This window comes from Somniosus microcephalus, chromosome 3 (assembly GCF_052327205.1).
Source record: "Somniosus microcephalus isolate GS21.2 chromosome 3, FLI_Smic_1.0, whole genome shotgun sequence".
Classification (NCBI taxonomy): Eukaryota; Metazoa; Chordata; class Chondrichthyes; order Squaliformes; family Somniosidae; genus Somniosus; species Somniosus microcephalus.
The window spans coordinates 105,454,339-105,475,207 of record NC_140989.1 but is presented as its reverse complement, the minus strand read 5'-3'; the positions used below and the strand labels follow the sequence as shown (position 1 = coordinate 105,475,207).

Below are 20,869 nucleotides of genomic sequence, written 5' to 3'. Positions count from 1 at the left end.
GATCCCTTTGCTCCTCTACCCCATTTAGACTCTTATTTTCCAAGTAGTATATGGCTTCTTCTTCCTACCAAATTGCACCACCTCACACTAGCCTACATTGAAATTGGTTTGCCAATTACACGACCATTCTGCAAATTTATTAATGTCTTGTCTTGCGCAGTATTAACTATACCAACACCACCCCCCCCCCCCCCAATTTAGTATTGTCTGCAAATTTTACTTCCGATTCCAGAGTCCAAATCATTTATACTTATTTTCAACGTGCAATTATATTTTACGTTGGTTACTGGCAAGCTGTACCTATACCTGTTATAATTTCCCACATTGACATTTCCAAATTATTTATGTTTCTGATGCTAATTAAATAAAAGCAGAAATATTGTTTAAAGATAATGGCCCAGAAATTCCATTCGCAGCCCTCCCGGGAGGCGCAGAATTCCGTTGCTGTACCTCTTCAAACTGCCGGTGTGCAGGGCACACGTATCCCAGGGGCACAGGTAGTTCGCAGCGTCCCTGGGATCACGTGGGCCATGGGGAGCCAATCAGAGCAGGGAACCTCCATTCATAGATTTGACAGGAAGACCTGTCAAATCTATGAATAGAGATCACCCCCAAAACATAAGTAAAACTTCAAATACATTTTTTCAAAAATCACATTTTTAAAATGACTATATAAATTACATAAATTAACTATTTTAAACAAAAATTTAAATTTTTGAAAAAAGTAACAAGTTTTTAATGGGGCTAAAAATAAACTTACCTTTGTTTAAAGTATTTTAAAATGATAAATCAGTGGAAAAAAACTGAACTCGCAACCCGCAGAGGCCCTGCTCCAGGGCAGGCGTCCGATCTGTCGAGAGCTTTCTTGACAGATCAGAAATGCCGGTTTCCAGCGCATGCGCAGTGCATGCCTGAAACCGGCATTTCCGATGTCCCTACGGGTGAGTACACCCGTAGGGATTGGAATTTCTGCCTCATTGGGGTGAATTACTGTGGGGATTTCCTGCTTGCCCACTAATTCAGTGGGAGAGGCGTGTAAACCCTGGAAAAACAGCATAAATGTGCTTACTCTGTTTTTCTAGGGTTTCTTCAATTCTTCTGTGGAAGTTATGGCAGATGAGCGAGAACCTCACGGAAGTTCACCCCTATTAACTTTCAGTCTGTTTAGGATGTGTAATGATTTGGAATACTCTCCAACTTAAATTCTTCCCAAACTTTGATAATGTTTGCTTGCAAGTTAAAAAATTAAGATGTAAATAGATTTGTGAAATCCGGATTTAGTATGGAATTCCTATTCTACTTGTGAAGTGTTTTAAAGTTTACTAATACATTTGGCAAAACCTGGGAGAGTAGGTATTGGGTCAGTTGAAACGCAAGTACTTTTTTAAAACCAGAATATGATCAGGATTTTGTTTCTCTTTACTTTTCTTCAGAATTCAACATGTATTTTATTTGAAGGGGAACATGATGTGTAGTTTTAATTTAATTTAAAAATAGTTCCACAGGCTCTTGAACCAAATATATCAGCTTACAGTGCTATTCAGAGTACAAAAAATGTACTATGTTTTATCACTGTAACTCACTCCAAAAGATTGTTTTTCTCTTTATTCACTTGAAGGTATTGCAAAAGTGCCAGCAATGCCCATAGAATAAGTTATCCTATATTGAATTTTTCCCCCTTTTGCTTATATTTAATAACAACATTTTATGGCACTGCTGTCTTGTCATGTTTAGAAAATGCATTTACAGTTCATGATAAATGATTCTTTAATGGGGCAAGATCCACTGTAGTACAGGTATTACTTTTAAGGGATGCTTTGGTTTCTAGTCATGTTGTATGTTAAACTCTATTTTATACCATTTCCCTTTGACTCGGCAGCACTCATCAATAAACTCTGCCTTTTCAATAAATTTCTGTTATTAATTTACAAATCCATGCAAGGTGGTTGTGAAATAAGCTAGTCAAATCAATTTTCCAACTTATTTTTTTCCCAACAGAATCAACTTCACACATTCAATGATGTTTGTAATAATGAATCTTTGGTGTCAGACACTGAAACGTAAGTAATGTTTTTAACTTTTATTAGAGAGATGACTCATGTAAGATCAAATGCAAATGTGGGGGGGACAAAAGATTATAATGGTTTTTTCACCAATATCCACAACAGCTTACATTTACATAGCTCATTTAAAGTAGCAAAATGTCTTAAGGCGCTTAACACGAGTGATATCAATAAAAACATTTTTGACACCAAGCCACAGAAAGAGGACTGATGACCAAAAACTTGGTCAAAGAGGTAGGTTTTAAGGAGCATCTTCAAACAGGAGAGAGGCGGAGAGGTTTAGGGAGGGAATTCCAGAGCTTCGGGCCAATGCAGCTGTAAGCAAGGCCGCCACTGGTGGAGTGGTTAAAATCAGGGATGCGCAAGAAGCCAGAGTTGGAAGAGCATAGGGATCGCAAAGGCTTGTAGGGCTGGAGGAGGTTAGAGGTAGGGAGGGGCGAGGCCGTGGAGGAATTTGAAGACGAGGATTTTAAAACTGAGGTGGTGTTCTATCGGGAGCCAGTGAAGGTCAGCAAGCACAGGAGTAATGGGTAAACGAGACTTGGAGTGAGTTAAGATACGGGCAGCAGAGTTTTGGATGAGCACAAGTATATGTAGAGTGGAAGATGGGAGGTCGGCCAAGAAATCATTGGAATAGACCTGTCTCGAGGTAACAAAGGCATGGACGAGGTTTTGGCAGCAGATGAGCTGAGGCAGGGTCGGAGTTGGGCGATGTTACCGAGGTTAGAAGGAGGTGGTCTTGGTGATGGAACGGCTATGTGGTTGGAAGCTCATCTCGGGGTCAAAATCAACATCAAGGTTGCAAACGGTCTGGCTCAGCTTCAGACAGTTCCCAGGGGTGGGAATGGTGTTTGTGGCGGGGACTGAAGACATTGGCTTCAGTCTTCCCAATATTTTGTTGGAGGAAATTTCTGAGACAATGGAGGGGTCTGGTGAGGGGATGGTGAGATAGACAGTATCTGAGTATAGTCATCGTACGTGTGGAACCTGATGTGTTTTCGGATGATATCGCTGAGGGGTAGCATGTAGATGAGAAATAGAAGGGGGCCCAGGATAGAAGCCATTGCAGGTGATTCTCTGGCTACGATATAAGAATGGAACCAAGCAAGGGCAGTTCCACCCAGTTGGACGACAGAGGAGAGGCATTGGAGGAGGATGGTGTGGTCAACTGTGTTGAAGCTTGCAGATAGGTTGAGAAGGATGAGGAGGGATAGTTTATCATGGTCACAGTCACAAAGAACGCCATTTGTGACTTTAAGGGCAGTTTCAGTACTACGGTGGGGCCGGAAACTTGTTTGGAGAGATTCAAATATGGAATTGCGGGATAGATAAGCATGGATTTGGGAGGCGACAACATGTTCAAGGACTTTGGAGAGGAAAGGGAGGTTGGAGATGGGGCAGTCACTTGCAAGGTAAGAAGGGTCAAGGATGGTTTTTTTGAGGAGAGTGGTGATGACGGCAAATTTGAAGGGGTGTAAAATACCGGAAGAGATGTAACCGTTAACAATATCAGCTAACATGGGCCCCAGGAAGGTGAGTTGGGTGGTCAACAGTTTGGTTGGAATAGGATCGAGGGAGCAGGAGGTGGGTCTCATGGACAAGATGAGCTGGGAGAGAGCAAGGCAGGAAATGGGATAGAATCTAGAGAAAGGCGTGAGTTCAGGGCTAGGGCAGTGGCAGCTGAACAGATGGTCTCTATCTTTGTGACAAAAAAGTCCATGAGCACCTTGCACTTGTTGCTGGAGGTGAGGGTGGAGGTGGTAGAGGAGGGTGGTTTAAGAAGACGGTTTGTGGTGAAGTGAAGCTGGGGGTTATCTTTGCACTCCTGGATGATCTTTGAATAGTAAGCAGTTTTAGCGATGGAGAGGACCAACGTTCCCTATAATTATTTTTGGGAGACGCGACCCATTCAAAATTCTGTGCATGCGTGTTTTTTTTCCAATTTTACGGCCGGTTCACCAACTGCGTGGAACGCCCGCGCAGCTTAAAGGGAACATTGGAGAGGACCCAATAATTCTTTGTGGTCCAGCCAGATCTGGCGATGAATGATTAAACCAGTTGTCCGCCAAAGGCGACGGAGGAGAGGCTTTGGAGGAGGATGGTGTGGTCAACTGTGTCGAAGGCTGCAGATAGGGCGCAAAGGATGAGGAGTGATAATTTATCACGGTCACAGTCACAAAGAATGTAATTTGTGACTTTGATAAGGGCCGTTTCAGTACGGTAAACCGCTCGATCTTGCCATCTCGCGGCTTCACTACTCCCATTGTAACTATCATTGATTTCCTTTTATCGCTCTCTATCATATTCCCCTTCCCACTCCCAACCCCATTCATTCTTTGTCCTCCCCTTCAAGTCACTTACCACTGCACTTTCAAATACCCAAATATCTAGCCTTTGGCCTACAATTCATGACATTTCTGCAGTTTGCTAAATCACACTGTCTCCACCATCTTTGATACCCTTGCCCCCATTAAAACCATTACGCCCCCCTTTCCCTCGGGTCCTCCTCTCCCTCTCGGCCCTCCTCTCCCTCTCCCTCTCGGCCCTCCTCTCCCTCTCCCTCTCGGCCCTCCTCTCCCTCTCCCTCTCGGCCCTCCTCTCCCTCTCCCTCTCGGCCCTCCTCTCCCTCTCCCTCTCCCTCTCGGCCCTCCTCTTCCTCTCCCTCTCCCTCTCGGCCCTCCTCTCCCTCTCCCTCTCGGCCCTTCTCTCTTTTCCCCCCCCCTCCTCTCCCTCTCTCCACTCTCCCACTAATGATTTCCCCTGGTATACCCCTCATCTCTGCTCTCATGTCCCAGGGATGTAGGTTTGAATGTCTTTGGCAGACAACTGGTTATACCATCCATCGCCAGATCTGGTTGTACCACTTAAAGCATTATCACGTCCTGCTCTCCATCGCTAAAACTGTTCACTATTCAAAGATCATCCAAGAATGCAAAGATAACACCCGGCTTCTCTTCACCACAAACTGTCTTCTTAAATCAACCTCCTCTGCCTCCTCCACCCTCGCCTCCGACAATAAGTGCGAGGAGCTCATGGACTCTTTTTGTCACAAAGATCTAGACCATCCATTCAGCTACCTCTGCCGCTTCCCTCTGCGCCAAACTGCCCCCTAATGTTCCCCGCTGCCCTAGCCCTGAACTCCCATCTCCTGCAATGCTCTCTCCGACCTCACGTTACCCAGGAGACCCACCTCCTGCTCCCTCGATCCTATTCCGACCAAACTGTTGACCACTCAACTTCCCTTCCTGCGCCCCATGTTAGCTGATAGTTAACGGTTCCCTCTCATCGGGTATAATCCCCACCCCCTTCAAATCTGCTGTCATTACCAAACCCACCCATGACCCTTTAAAAGAAAACCAAAAATGCAGTACTGGGAAGGTGGGAAAATAGGGAGAAGAAAGAAAACTTTTTGTGTTAATGTTTTCCCTCTTCTGTTATGCAGGTCAATTGCAAAAGAACTTGCCGACTGGCTAATTCATAATAGCGTTGTTGAACATATCTTTGGACCAAATTTGCACATTGAGGTTTGTCTGGAATACTGTTGTTTTCTTCCCCATTTCCACCCCCCCAAGGCCCCAACAAGCTTGCAAAATCTGTGTCTGCCCTTCTCAAACCTTTCATTATTGGTTTGCAGATCATCAAACAATGCCAAGTCATCCTGAACTTTCTGGCTGCTGAAGGAAGACTTAGCACACAACACATAGACTGTATTTGGGCTGCAGCACAGGTACTAATAAAGTAGATTTGTAATTTTGCAGACTTAGTGCTTAAACCCTATTGAGGGTGTACAATGTAAATGCCACAACCGAATCACACTTTTTTCACTTTTTTAAAGAAAAAAACCTGAAATGACTATTCTAGCGATTTTCTGGAAAGTAATTCTGAAGAAATTAATTTGCACAGGCGATGGTTTAGTTTTAGTATCTATATTGGATGAGACCACTTGACAAATGTCAAAACCTACTGAGACTAAAAAGTGATTTTAAATTTTTGCTTCATTAAAAGTTGGTCTTAATTTGTGTATGCCAGGGTAATTTAAGGAAAGGTCGCATGCACGTATTTATGCGAACGCAAACCAATTAGCCATTTATTTGGATCCTCTATCTAAATTAGCAACCAATTTAGCAGTTCTGCAAACTTAGACTATCACTGTTTTGGATTTTTTTTGAGTAACTACCTGTTCCTTTAAATCTATAGTAGAGGGTGCTCATTTAACTGTTGACGTGTGTTATGAACTCTCTCCTCAATCATTAGAGGTTGTTCCTAGCCTTAGCTTCTTTATTGAGAATCTCTGCGTGCAGTCTTTCATCTTCATGGGAGGAAATGATATGGGAATATTAATAGACTAGATTTTCTTGGGCGGGCGATCTAGTAGTTTTGTCTCAAGAATTATGTACAATGGGCATCGTGGTCATATTATCCAGTTGTGTCTTCACATTTTTCTGGATGTGATTTTAGTAAAAAATTTCTCTGCCTGTAAGGCACTTGTTTGATAGTCAACACATTAGAAGTCTGAGTTTTATAATATACAGGTATTTACTTATTGCTATTTGGCAGTTTAACACTAAATCATGTACTGTTTGGGGTAAAAAGATATTCAGAACTTTCCCATGATCTTTTCAATTCTATCTTCTTTTGGTCAATACCTTCATGCCCCTTGGTTTATTTTGGTTTGGTTCTAATCAATGTATTCTCTGTCTGAGTTCTCAGCTGGGTTTTAAGATTTGGATCTAACGCTATCAATATTTTCCTGGGACTATTCACTGCAGTTGTTTGTTTCCTACTGATGTTGCACCAGTTTGTCTCAGATTTAGAAAATGGCTCCATGCAATCATCTGATTGAAGGGCTATCTTTAGTGGTAATTGAAAATTATCCTTTTTATTTGCTATTTTCCTTTTGAAAATTGAGTTTCTCATTTACCTTAAGTTAATATTTTAATAAAGTAAAATTTAATTGCGCGATCATCTCTCTCTCTCTCTCTCCATTCACCGATGCTTACAATTGTACATATCTTAAATAGAAGTAGTTTTTGACACATTTTTCCTTTTTTATTCCACAGTTGAAGCACTGTAGTCGGTACATCCATGATTTGTTTCCTTCCCTTATTAAGCACTTGGACCCTGTACCACTCCGTCACCTTCTTAATCTAGTATCTGCTCTTCACCCAAGTGTTCACACAGAACAGGTAAGACATTTGCATAGAACAGCCTAACACTTTCTGTAATAGGCATGGATCTTTTTCTATATTGCTCCCTCTCGCTCACTCTGGACCACTCAGGTGGATGTAAAATGTCTCATGGCACCATTTGAGGAAGAGCAGTGGAGTTCTGGTGTCCTGGGCAATATTTTTCCTTCAATCAACAGTGCCAAAAACGATTTATCTGGTCATTTATCTCACTGCTGTTTGTGGGACCTTGCTGTGCACAAATTGGCTGTTATGTTTAATGTAACACGGACTACACTTCAAAAGTGTTTCATTAGCTGTGAAGCACTTTGCTACATCTGAGGTTATGCAAGTAGTAGGATATATGAGAGGATATACTTATCAGGAAAGGCCGGACAGGCTGTGGGGCTCTTTTCTCAAGAAAAAAGAAGGCTGAGGGATGACTTGATAGATATCTTTAAAATTCTGCAAGGGCTTGATATGGTAGATGTAGAGAAAATGTTTCCACTTGTGGGGGAGTTCAAAACTAGAAGTCATAAATATAAGATAGCCACTGATAAATCCAATAGGGAATTCTGGAGAAACTTGTTTACACAAAGAGTGTTCAGAATGTGGAACTTGCTACCACAAGGAGTAGTTGAGGCAAATAACATAAATGTATTTAAGGGGAAGCTAGATAAGCACATGAGGGAGAAAGGAATAGAAGGTTTTGCTAGTAGGGTTAGGTGAAGAGTGGTAGGAAGGAGGGTCGTGTGGAGCATAAGCGCCGACATAGACCAGTTGGGCTGAATGGCCTGTTTCTGTGCTGTAGACTCGATGTAAGTATTTTCTTCTACATGTAAATTGCTGACTCACCAGAAGAGTGTTTGGTTCCCTGGGTGTGGGAGGGAGGAAGGAAGGTGCTATGGGAAGGACTGCAGGTGATGGAAGAGTGAACCAGGGTGTCATGAAAGGAACGGTCACTTCAGAAAGCGTGAAGGGAAAGGACAATTGTTTGGTGCTAGAATTATTGAGGTGGTCGAAATGGCAGAAGATAATATGATCAATGTGGTGGATGGTGAGGGGGGGGGGGGAAAGGGTGAGAACAGAAGCATGGGAAATGGGATGGACCTGGCTGAAGGTCCTGTCTACCATGGCAAAGGGGAATCCTTACGAGAAAGGGCAACATTTCAGAAACTACTGTGGAATGTGGTGTCATCAAAGCAAATGCGATGGAGAAACTGGGAGAAAGAAATGGAGTCTTTTCAGGAAGCGGGATAGGATGACATACAGATGGTTGGTTGAGTGAGTCAGTGGGCTTGTAATAGAATGCAGATTGCTTGCTTTGTCCTGAAAATAATCAGTTTAAGGTAAAGGGCTTGGTATCACATGGAATTGGATTTATATCTAGCATCTATTACATGGCTCAGGCTCTATGCTGTTTTGTCTCCAGGATTGTGGATTAATTGCCCAGATGCCTGTCAGAACAGACATGGAGCGGCAGAGTTTCTAACAGGAGGGGTGGTCCACAAAATGCCTCAATGAGCCACGAGCAAATTGCCAATAGGTCAATAAGATCAGAGTTGAATACGTGGCTCAAAGATTGGTGTGGGAGAAATGGGTTTTGATTCATGGGGCACTGGCACCAGTACTGGGGAAAGGGAATTGTTCTGTTGGGATCGGCTTCACTTGAACCATGCTAGGACCAGTATCCTGGCGAATCGAATAACTGGGCTTTAAACTAAATAGTGACGGGGAAATTTAGAAAGTTTAAAGAGAAAGGACAAGGCAATAGTGCAGGGTAGCGATGGGGGTAATGATAACCAGAGTGTGATGGGAAGAGACAGAGCGTATAAACATAAGAGTACACCAGAAAATAGGGTCAGAGTAGGGAAAAATGGTAAGAAGACAAAATTAAAGGCTCTTTATCTGAATGTACGCAGCATTCGTAATAAGATAGATGAATTGATGGCACAAATAGAAATAAATGAGTATGATCTGATAGCCATTACAGAGACGTGGTTGCAAGGTGACCAAGGCTGGGAACTGAATATTCAGGGGTATCTGACATTTTGGAAGGATAGGCAGAGAGGAAAAGGAGGTGGGGTAGCTCTGTTAATAAAGGATGAGATCAGTACAGTACTGAGAAATGATCTTGGCTTGGAAGATCAAGATGTAGAATCCGTTTGGGTGGAGATAAGAAATAATAAGGGAGTAGTCTATAGGCCCCCTAACAGTAGCTACACTGTAAGACAGAGTATAAATCAAGAAATAATGGGGGCTTGTAAGAAAGGTACTGCAATAATCATCTTCTAGATTGGACAAGTCAAATTGGCAAAGGTAGCCTTGAGGACGAATTCAGAGAGGGTATGTGGGATGGTTTCTTAAAACAATACGTTGTGGAACCAACCAGGGAACAGGCTAGTTTAGATCTGGTAATGGGTAATGAGACCGGAATAATTAATGATCTCATAGTAAAGGCTCCTCTAGGGAAGAGTGATCATAACATGATAGAATTTCACATTCAGTTTGAGGGTGAGAAATTTGGGTCTGAAACTAGTGTCTTAAACTTAAATAAAGGCAATTACAATGGTATGATGACAGTTGGCTAAAGTGGACTGGGAAAATAGATTAAAAGGTAAGACGGTAGATAAGTAGTGGCAGACATTTAAGGAGATATTTCATAACTCTCAACAAAGATATATTCCAGTGAGAAAGAAAGACTGAGAAGGATGAACCATCTTTTTTTCTCTTTTTATGGGATGTGGGCATCGCTGGCAAGGCCAGCATTTATTGCCCATCCCTAATTACCCTCAAGAAGGTGGTGGTGAGCTGTCGCCTTGAACCGCTGCAGTCCGTGTGGTGAAGGTACTCCCACATTGCTGTTAGGTAGGGAGTTCCAGGATTTTGACGCAGCGACGATGAAGGATCGGCGATATACTTCTAAGTCAGGATGGTGTGTGACTTGGAGGGGAACTTGGAGGTGGTGGTGTTCCCATGCACCTGCTGCCCTTGTCCTTCTAGGTGGAAGAGGTCGCAGGTTTGGGAGGTGCTGTGGTACGTCTGTGGTGGAGGGAGTGAATGTTTAAGGTGGTAGATGGGGTGCCAATCAAGCGGGCTGCTTTGTCCTGTATGGTGTCGAGCTTCTTGAGTGTTGTTGGAGCTGCACTCATCCAGGCAAATGGAGAATATTCCATCACACTCCTTACTTGTGCCTTGTAGATGGTAGAAAGGCTTTGGGGAGTCGAGATGAGACACTCACTGCAGAATACCTAGCCTCTGACCTGCTCTTGTTGCCACAGTATTTATGTGGCTGGTCCAGTTAAGTTTCTGGCCAGTGGTGACCCCCACCCCGCTCAGGATGTTGATGGTGGGGGATTCGGCTATGAATGTCAAGGGGCGGTGGTTAGACTCTCGCTTGTTGGAGATAGTCATTGCCTGGCACTTCTGTGGCGCGAATGTTACCTGCCACTCATTAGCCCAAGCCTGAACGTCGTCCAGGTCTTGTTGCATGCGGGCATGGACTGCTTCATTATCTGAGGAGTTGTAAATGACATTGAACACTGCAGTCATCAGCGAACATCCCCATTTCTGACTTTATGTTGGAGGGAAGGTCATTGATGAAGCAGCTGAAGATGGTTGGGCCTAGGACACTGCCCTGAGGAACTCCTGCAGCAATGTCCTGGGGCTGTGATGATTGACCTTCAATCATCACAACCGTCACCACCATTCGTGGCTAACTAAGGAAATTAAGAATGGGATCAAATTGAAAGAAAAGGCATACAGTGTTGCAAAAATTAGTGGTAGGCCAGATGATTGGGAAATTTTAAAAAAACAACAAAGGATGACTAAAAAAATAATAGAGGGAGAAAATAGATTGAGAGTAAACTAGCAAGAAATATAAAAACAGACTAAGAGCTTCGACAGGTATATAGAAAGGAAGAGAGTAGCTAAAGTAAACGTTGGTCCCTTAGAGGATGAGACTGGGGAATTAATAATGAGAAACAAGGAAATTGCAGAGACTTTGAACAAATATTTAGCATCTGTCTTAATAGTAGAAGACACTAAAAGAATCCCAATAATGGTAGATAATCATAGGGCAAAAGGGAGAGAGGAACTTAAAACAATCACTATCACTAGAGAAAAAGTACCAGGCAAACTAAGGTGGACAAGTCCCCTGGACCTGATGGCCTGCATCCTAGGGTTTTAAAAGAAGTGGCTGCAGAGATAGTGGATGCATTGGTTGTAATCTTCCAAAATTCCCTAGATTCTGGAAAGGTTCCAGCAGATTGGAAAACCACAAATGTAACGCCACAATTCAAGAAAGGAGGAAGACAGAAAGCAGGAATATATAGGCCAGTTAACCTAACATCTGTCATTGGGAAAATGCCAAAATCCATTATTAAGAGAGGAGTAGCAGGACATTTAGAAAATTGAAAATCATCATAAAACCATTTTGACTCTGCTTGATTGTATGAAAGAGAAATTTTGTTTGACAAATTTATTAGAGTTCTTTGAAGATGTAACGAGCAGGGTGGATCAAGGAGAACCAGTAGATGTAGTGTATTTGGATTTCCAAAAGGCATTCGATAAGGTGTCACATAAGGTTACTGCACAAGAAAAGAGCTCACTGTGTTGGGGTAATATTAGCATGGATAGAGGATTGGCTAATTAACAGAATCGGGATAAATGAGTCATTTTCAGGTTAGCAAACTAACTAGTGGGGTGCCACAGGGATCAGTGCTGGAGCCTCCACTATTTACAATCTATATTACAGGAAACTTTGTGATATCCGGCACTGACGGGACCGGCGTGTTGCCGATCTAGCAAAACTGCCGGACATACAAAGTTAATGTTGAAACATACGGAGGTTTTCATCTCCGTATCTGACAACAAACACTGTTGCTTAGCAACAGCTTCTAAAGAGTCGGCTGCAGCTGCAAGCATCTCTAGCTGAAGCTGTTGCTATAGCTACAGACCTTGCAGTGCCTGACTGGGGGGGGGAAAAACAGAACGAGAACTAAAAAAACTTATAGAAAATGGCTCCTGATTTTTGCCGTTAGATCGAGTATTCTGGACATACAACCTCCCAGATAAACCAAAGTTTCATGTATTGACTTGGCTGAAGGGACCGAGTGAACTGTAGCCAAATTTGCTGACGATACAAAGTTAGGTGGGAAAGCAAGTTGTGAGGAGGACGTAGAGTCTGCAAAGGGATATAGATAGGTTAAGTGATTGGGCAAGAACATGGCAAATGGAATATAATGTGGAGAAATGTGAAGTTATCCACTTTCTGGTAGGAAAAATAGAAAAGCAGAGTATTTTTTAAATGGTGAGAGATTGGGAAATGTTGGTGTTCAGAGGGACCTGGGTGTCCTTGTACATGAATCACTGAAAGTTAACATGCAGGTACAGCAAGCAATTAGGAAAGCAAATGGTATGTTGGCCTTTATTACAAGAGGATTTGAGTACAGGAAACTTTGTGATATCCGGCACCGACGGGACCGAGCCGTTGCCGTTAGATCAAAACTGCCGGACATGTTGAAACATACGGAGATTTTCAGCTCCGTGTGAATCAACAAACTCTGTTGCTTAGCAACAGCTTCAAAACAGTTGGCTGCAGCTTAAAAGCGTCTCTAGCTGAAGCTGTTGCTTAGCTACAGACCTTGCAGAGCCTGACTGGGAGGAAAAAAAAAAGCAACGAGAAGTAAAAAAAACTTGTAGGAAATGGCTCCTGAATTTTGCCGGTAAATAGAGCTTTCCGGACTTTTTAACCTCCGGATAAACCAAAGTTTCCTGTATAAGAGTAAGACGTCTTACTGCAATTATATAGGGCCCTGGTGAGACCACACCTGGAGTATTGTGTATAGGTTTGGTCTCCTTACCTAAGGAAGGATATACTTGCCACAGAGGGAGTGCAACAAAGGTTCACCAGACTGGTTCCTGGGATAGGGGGGTTGTCCTATGAGGAGAGATTGAGTAGAGTAGGCCTATATTCTCTCGAGTTTAGAAGGTGAGGTGATCTCATTGAAACATACAAAATTCTTACAGGGCTTGACAGGGTAGCTGCAGGGAGGATGTTTCCCCTGGCTGGGGAGTCCAGAACCAGGGGTCACAGTCTCAGAATAAGGGGTCGGCCATTTAGGACTGAGATGAGGAGAAATTTCTTCAATCAAGGTGGTGAATCTTGGGAATTTTCTACCCCAGAGGGCTGTGGAAGCTCAGTCGTTGAGTATATTCAAGACAGACATCGATAGATTTTTGAATATTAAGGGACTCTAGGGATATGGGGATAGTTCAGTAAATTAATAATTTTTCCTGTCTCAGCCTGGAAACTTTTTTTGCTAATCTTTTCCTTTTTACATAGCTATAGAAGCTTTTACAGTCTGTTTTTATGTCTCTCGCTAGTTTACTCGCATTCTATTTTCCCTTTGTTTATCAATTTCTTGGTCCTCCTTTGCTGAATTCTAAAATCCTTCCAATCTTCAGGCATGCTACTCTTTTTGGCAGCATTATAAGCCTCTTCCTTTGATCTAATACTATCTTTAACTTCTCTTGTTAACCACAGTTGGACCACTTTTTTTCCTGTGGGGTCTTTGTGCCTTAAAGGAATGTATATTTGTTATAAATTATGTATTAATCCTTTACATGCTAGCCATTGCTCGTCCACGGTCATACCTTTTTAATTTTTCCCAATCTACCTTGGCCAACTTGCCCCTCATACCTACATAGTTTACTTTGTTTAGATTTAAGACCCTAGTTTCGTATTTAACTAAGTCACTTTCAAACTCGATATAAAATTCTTTCCTATTATTATCACTCTTCCCTAAAGACCCGTTTAACTACAAGGTGATTGATTAACCCTTTCTCATTGCACAATACTAGATCTAAAATAGCCTGTTCCCTAGTTGGTTTCTCAACATACTGATCTAGAAAGCTATCTTGCATACATTCCATGAATTCGTCCTTCACACAATTACTGCAAATTTGGTTTGCCCAGTCTATATGTGGAGTAAAGTCCCCCATGATTACAGTATTACCCTTGTTACATGCGCCTCTAATTTCCTGATTTATACTCTGCCCCACATTACAACTAATCTTTGGGGGTCTATACACAACTCCCACCAATGTTTTCTGCCCCTTGCTGTTTCTGAGCTCCACCCAAACTGATTCTACTTCTTGATTTTTGGAGCTAAGATCCTTTCTCTCTCCTGTCTTTATCCCATCCTTTATTATCAGGGCCACCCCTCCTCCTTTTCCATTTTGCCTATTCCTTCTAGAAGTTATGTATCCTGGAATATTTAGTTCCCAACCTTTGCCACTTTGCAACCACATCTCTGTTATGGCTATTAGATCAAACCTGTTAATTTCTATCTGCACTATTAATTCATCTATTTTATTGCGAATGCTTCGCACATTCAGATATAGTGCCTTTAGCTTTGACTTATTTCACTTTTTCCCTGATGTCACTGATACCTTATTACCTTTGTTTCTCCCTGTCCCTTCCTGACCCACTCTGCTTATTTTTACCCAAAAGTTTACTCTGCTCCAGAACCTTGATATTTCTCTTGCTGCTTTTAAATTTACTCTTTCCTGAGTCCTCCGGCCCCCCACCCGCCCTTTCTTTAGTTTAAAGCCCTGTCTACTACCCAAGCTATTCGGTTCGCCAGGACACTGGTCCCAGCCCGGTTTAAGTGGAGCCTGTCCCAGCGGAACGGCTCCCTCTTTCCCCAGTACTGGTGCCAGTGCCCCATGAACCAAAACCCCTTCCTCCCACACCACTTTTTGAGCCACACATGTAAACCTCGAATCTGTTTGTCCCTATGCCAATTTGCGCATGGCTCAGTTAACAATCCAGAGATTATTACCTTTTTTGAGGTTCTGCTTTTTAATTTGGATCCTAACTCCTCAAACTCCCTCAGCAGAACCTCATTCCTCGTTCTACCTGTGTCGTTGGTTCCTACGTGCACCATGACGACTGGATCCTCCCCCTCCCAAGTTCTTCTCCAGCTGCGAGGAGATGTCTTTAACCCTGGCACTGGGCAGGCAAAACAACCTTTGGAACTCTCGGTCGTGATAGAATAGAAAAACAAAATATTATTTAAATGGAAAGAGACTACAGAATTCTGCGGTACAGAAGGATCTGGGTGTCCTCATACATGAAACACAATAAGTTAGCATGCAGGTACAGCAAGTAATTAGCAAGACAAATGGTATGTTAGCCTTTATTGCAAGGTGGATGGAGCATAAAAGTAGGGAAGTCTTGCTACAACTGTACAGGGCATTGGTGAGACCACACCTGGAGTACTGCGTACCGTTTTGGTCTCTTTATTTAAGGAGGGATATACTTGCATTGGAGGCAGTTCAGAGAAGGTTCACTAGGTTGATTCCTGAGATGAAAGGGTTGTCTTATGAGGAAAGGTTGAGCTGGTTGGGCCTATACTCATTGGAGTTTAGAAGAATGAGAGATGATCTTATTTAAACATATAAGATTCTGAGGGGGCTTGACATGGTAGATGCTGAGAGGATGTTTCCCCTCGTGGGGAAATCTAGAACTAGGTGGGCATAGTTTCAGGATAAGGGGTCACCCATTTAAGATGGAAATGAGGAGGAATTTCTTCTGAGGGTTGTAAATCTCTAGCATTTTCTACTCCAGAGAGTTGTGGAGGCTGAGTCAGTGAATATATTCAAGGCAGAGATAGACAGATATTTGAGCTACAGGGGAGTCGAGGGTTATGGCGAAAAGGCAGGAAAGTGGAGTTGAAGCCAAGATCAGATCAGGCTCGAGGGGCCGAATGGCCTACTCCTGCTTCTATTTCCTATGTTATGTTTGATGGGAGAGGTTGACAACTATAGGTGCAGACAGACACAAGTTTTTTGACACCCTGCTACAGTGCTTGTTGTTATTGTCCTACTGTACTCCGTACGGTGTGGCTGTGGCTGATGGATTTTTGAAATCTCAAGTTTTACATTATGCTGCTAGTCCAGGTTTAGTGTTGCTGAAAGAGTTTGCAAAGTGTCGCTGCTTTTGTTATTTTGTACCCAAGAAGATGTGAATTAAAATTTCTGTAATCAAGTCAAATTTGCTCTACTGGCTTTCCGCTACTTTATACTTTTCTTTTAATGAACATGATTTGTAGTTTAAAGCTTAAGTTGAGTAGTCTAGTTTTTTTTATTCTTTTGCTATCTGATGACTAAGAGGACACGAGAGGGCTTTTGTAAATTCAGTAGCAAAAGGGTTTTTGTACAATTCCTGGACAATGCTACTTTGAGATATGTGCATGTAAAGATACATTCCAATTCATAGGGCATAATAGCTTGCTTATGGAAGAACTATCTGGTGACGTTGTAAAAACATAATCGTATCCTTCCCATTTACTTTCTAATTGGCCCAACAATGATTAACCAATTGCAAAAAGTGGCCAACAGTATGTTTATCCACATCGACAATGGTACTGGGTGAGTATTTCAACCTACCCATGCAGAGAGATTGACTATGCCTTAGCTGCGATCTTCCAATGGCACCATGATGCACATGAGAAATCAGCACTGCCCTCAACCCCATTCATCATTGATTAAATTCCAAACTCTCTGGTCTACCTGTGAGCACTGGCACAGCAAATTCACTGGGTTACTTAAGTATTGCTATTGTAGTGCGGTTGAGAGTACACAATGATTTTGTAAGTTTTCTGAAACGCAAAGAAGGTTAAATATAGTAATTTAGTGTTACCAACCTATCCTCCCATATCTTGGCAAGTATGAGTAGGCTACTCGGCCCTTCGAGCCTGCTCTGCCATTCAATAAGATCATGGCATAGTAGTTAGCACTGTTGCCTCACAGCGCCAGGGACCCGGGTTCAAATCCGGCCTCGGGTGACTCTGTGTGGAGTTTGCACATTCTCCCCGTGTTTGCGTGGGTTTCCTCCGGGTGCTCCGGTTTCCTCCCACAGTCCAAAGATGTGCGGGTTAGGTTGATTGGCCATGATTAAAAATTGGCCCTTAGTGTTAGGGGGGATTAAATATGTGGGGTTACGGGGATAGGGCTTGGGTGGGATGGCTGTCAGTGTAGGGACCGGGTGCTAGGGTTTGGATGATCAGCCATGATCTCGTTGAATGGCGGAGCAGGCTCGAAGGGCTGAATGGCCTACTCCTGCTCCTAGTTTCTATGTTTCTATGCTTCAACTCCACCTTCTTGCACTATCCCCATATCCGTTGATTCTCTTAGTATCCAAAAATCTATCTATCTCAAATGTTAAATCTTAAATGTTTCACGAAATTTCTGAACCAATTTCTTTTTTGCTTGGTCAGGAGTTGATGCACAACTGTGGTTCTTTGGTCTGGTGTATTTAGTTTCTCCATTATCTGCAGCTATGGACTAAATTACTGAGTAAAAGTATTCACTCAGTACTCCATTTTTGACCTTGTTCACAGACCCTGTACTTGGCATCAATGCTCATTAAAGCCCTCTGGAACAACGCACTTGCTGCTAAGGCTCAATTATCCAAGCAGAGCTCCTTTGCTTCTCTTCTTAATACAAATCTTCCTATGGGAAATAAGAAAGGTAAGTGCAGTGCTGCAGACTGGATCCACTCTCTATCGATTTTAAGTAAGTGTTTATATGTATAATATATGTCAGATCTTCTAGCCTATATTCATTTACTAATTTGAGCAGAAGCTTGCATGAAAATGATCAAAGATTGTACAAGATTTTGAGCACATTCTTGCCTATTTTCAGAAATGCCTACCAAGATTCTAGTAGAAGCTGGGAGCACTAAAGTAGTTTAACAGCTCTCAAAATGGCATAACAGATGCTGTTTCAACAAATGGAAAAACCGCCACCTTTCTGTTAATATGCTGACATCGTGCTCAGATTTAAACAATACAGTATTGGAAACATTCTTTTTTTGTGTGAGGAAGGCACCTCATTATACTGCACAAGTATCTTGCGAATTGCACACGAAGCTTAAAATCTGTTTTTTAACGCGGCTAGAAATAATAGGCCAAATTTTATGGTAATGAAATCCCCAATTGTTTTAACAAGTTACTGTCTCTGCTGTGCTGGGGCAATGTTATTATAAATTTTATGAAAATTAGGTATTATCTTGTAGAATTTATTTAGACACTCACTTCATGCTTTAAACAAGTACTCTGCAGAGTATGAAGGGGGAATTTAAAAAACATGACTTAGCAGACCAATTCCAGTCTTTACAGCAGGTTGCTCCTTTATTGCTAAGGGATCTCTCCATATTTGTCATCCAAACACATTTGCTGAGCCTTTCTCAAACAAGATTTCATTTTTCCACTTGTGGGGAGTCTGAAACTAGAGGGTCATAAATATAAGGTACTGTAGTCACTAATCAATCCAATAAGGAATTCAGGAAAAACTTCTTTCCCCAGAGAGTGGTTAGAATGTGGAACTTGCTGCCACATGGAATAGTTGAGGCAAATAAAGGGGAAGCTAGATAAGTACATGAGAGAGAAAGGAATAGAAGGATATGCTGGTAGGGTTAGATGAGGGGTGAGAGGAGGCTCATGTGGAGTATAAACACCAGAGTAGACCAGTTGGGCTGAATGATCTGTTTCTGTGCGGTTAATTCTATGCAAATATATATAGACGAGTCCTTTTAAATTATAGCTTGTTCAAAAATACAATGGCCTGTAAATTCCGATAGGAGGCTTCCTGCGTGCAGATGCCTCCTATCGGGGGAAAAAAATCTACGCCCTTACCTGAGGGCTCCCGAGGTCCGGCCATTTCCGATCCTGGGCCTCTCCTGGTGCACGCAGAGGCCCAGGTATCCCAGGGGCGCATGCGGTTCGCAAGCGTCCCTGGAATCACGTGGGCCAGGTGAGCCAATGGGAGAAGGGAATCCCCCTTCCTACTTTTGACAGATAGACCTGTCAAAAGTATGAATGGGGATCACTGAAAAAAGACATCAAAACATTAAATACATTTCTTTTTAAAAAAATCACATTTTTAAAATGAGTTAAAATTACATTAAATATTTTAAACAAATTTTAATTTTTTGAAAAAATAATTAGTTTTTTACAGGGCTAAAATAAACTTACCTTTTTCAAAAGTATTTTTAAATTTATAAATGATTGAAAATAATTTTTAAAAAACTTTTTAAAACTCTTGTGCTGGTAAAAGCAGGCCATACGCCTGCTTTTACCAGGCGTAAGATTTTTAAGGGATTTCAGCAGGCAGAGGTTCTGTAGAAAGTGGAACTCTCCACCCGCAGTGGCCCTTTCTCCAATGCAGGCGTGCGATCTGTCAAGAGGATTCTTGACGGATCGGAAATGCTGGTTTTCAGCGCATGCGCTTCGCATACCTGAAACTGGCACTTGCGAGGTTCCTACAGGGTGTGTACATACCCGTACAGATCGGAAATTACGGGCCATTATTCATGTGACAGATCAGATATTTATGCAACTTGTAGTTGTTGTCTAGTTTAATTATAGTTTTTTTTAAAATGAAGAGAACACGGTATTGCTGAATAGTAAAGAGATGCATAAAGGATATTGAAAGAGGAGTGGAGCAATAGGTTCAAAAAATATTGTAAAGCTTGCTTTATTTTAGTTAACTGTACCCATAGATTCCCCTAGATTGAACTTGACACTGATCCAGTATTCTATAATGTATAATTTTATTATAAATTCTGCCACTACTTTTAGGAAATGACATGAAATAACAACTCTCAGGATATTGTTTTCATTCTCCCAATATCTTTCAAAAATGTTGTAAATGTAATTGAGAAAATTTGTTGAAAAAGCTTTAATGAAATTATCAGGTCACAATCACTATGCTACTGAACTCTGTGCATAAGTACTGACTGTTATTTCATAAACTTAGTATGCTGTGTACAAATTTCATTCTGTTCAACACATTTACACATTTTTTACTGCGTTATGCCTGAGCGTAATGCTGACTGATAAAATAAAGGGAAAGTTTGTACAGAATACAGTATACCTGGGAGTGATAACATGGTAGATATTGAATGGTCTGATGATGGCTACAAACTTGAAGAGGTATTTCTTGTATTTTGACAGCTGCCTCTGCTGCTTTCCCCACTCTTCCCTTGCCACCCAAGCTCTGAAGCTCCATTCCCACTTGGACCTCACCGTCCTTGGCCTCTTGCATTGTTCCACGGAAGCTCAATGTAAACTCGAGGAACAGCACCTCATCTTCCGATTAGGCACTTTGCAGCCTTCCGGACTCAATATCGAGTTCAACAATTTCAGATCATAACCTCGGCCCCTATTACATTTTTACTTTTTTTTCCCCCACCCCTTTGTTTTGGGTTTTCCCTCCCCCCCCCCCCCCACTTCCTCTTTTTTTACACATGGCAGTTGTCTCTCATTCTGCCAGTACATTTCACACCTAATCTGAGCTGTCTTTTGTCTCTTTACTAGTCCTATCACCATCTTGTCTCGTTTTGAATACCTCTTAATGTCTATTCACTTCTTTTGTTCCCTCCCCAGCCCTCCTTTCAATCTATTTCATTTCCTTTCCAGTTTTGAAGAAGGGTTTCGACCCAAAACGTCAACTCTAATTTCTCTCCACGGATGTTGCCTGGCCTGCTGAGTTTTTCCAGCATTTTCTGTTGTTATCTCCATTTCTCTTGTTTCTTTTCATTTTCTCCCCATGCCCTCTGCAAGTTCATCT

At 42.1% G+C, this 20,869-nt stretch overlaps 1 protein-coding gene across 5 annotated transcripts in view; it reads left to right on the top strand.

The window, feature by feature from the left end:
- usp34 (ubiquitin specific peptidase 34) overlaps positions 1-20,869 on the top strand; it is a 277,821-nt gene that overhangs the window by 58,579 nt on the left and 198,373 nt on the right. For all 5 annotated transcript variants that reach the window (XM_085981444.1, XM_085981442.1, XM_085981443.1 and 2 more), the window contains exons 8-12: positions 1,999-2,060; positions 5,506-5,587; positions 5,698-5,790; positions 7,124-7,249; positions 17,638-17,767. In XM_085981444.1, coding sequence (XP_085837570.1) covers positions 1,999-2,060; positions 5,506-5,587; positions 5,698-5,790; positions 7,124-7,249; positions 17,638-17,767 — 493 coding nt within the window. The remainder of the gene's footprint in view (positions 1-1,998; positions 2,061-5,505; positions 5,588-5,697; positions 5,791-7,123; positions 7,250-17,637; positions 17,768-20,869) is intronic.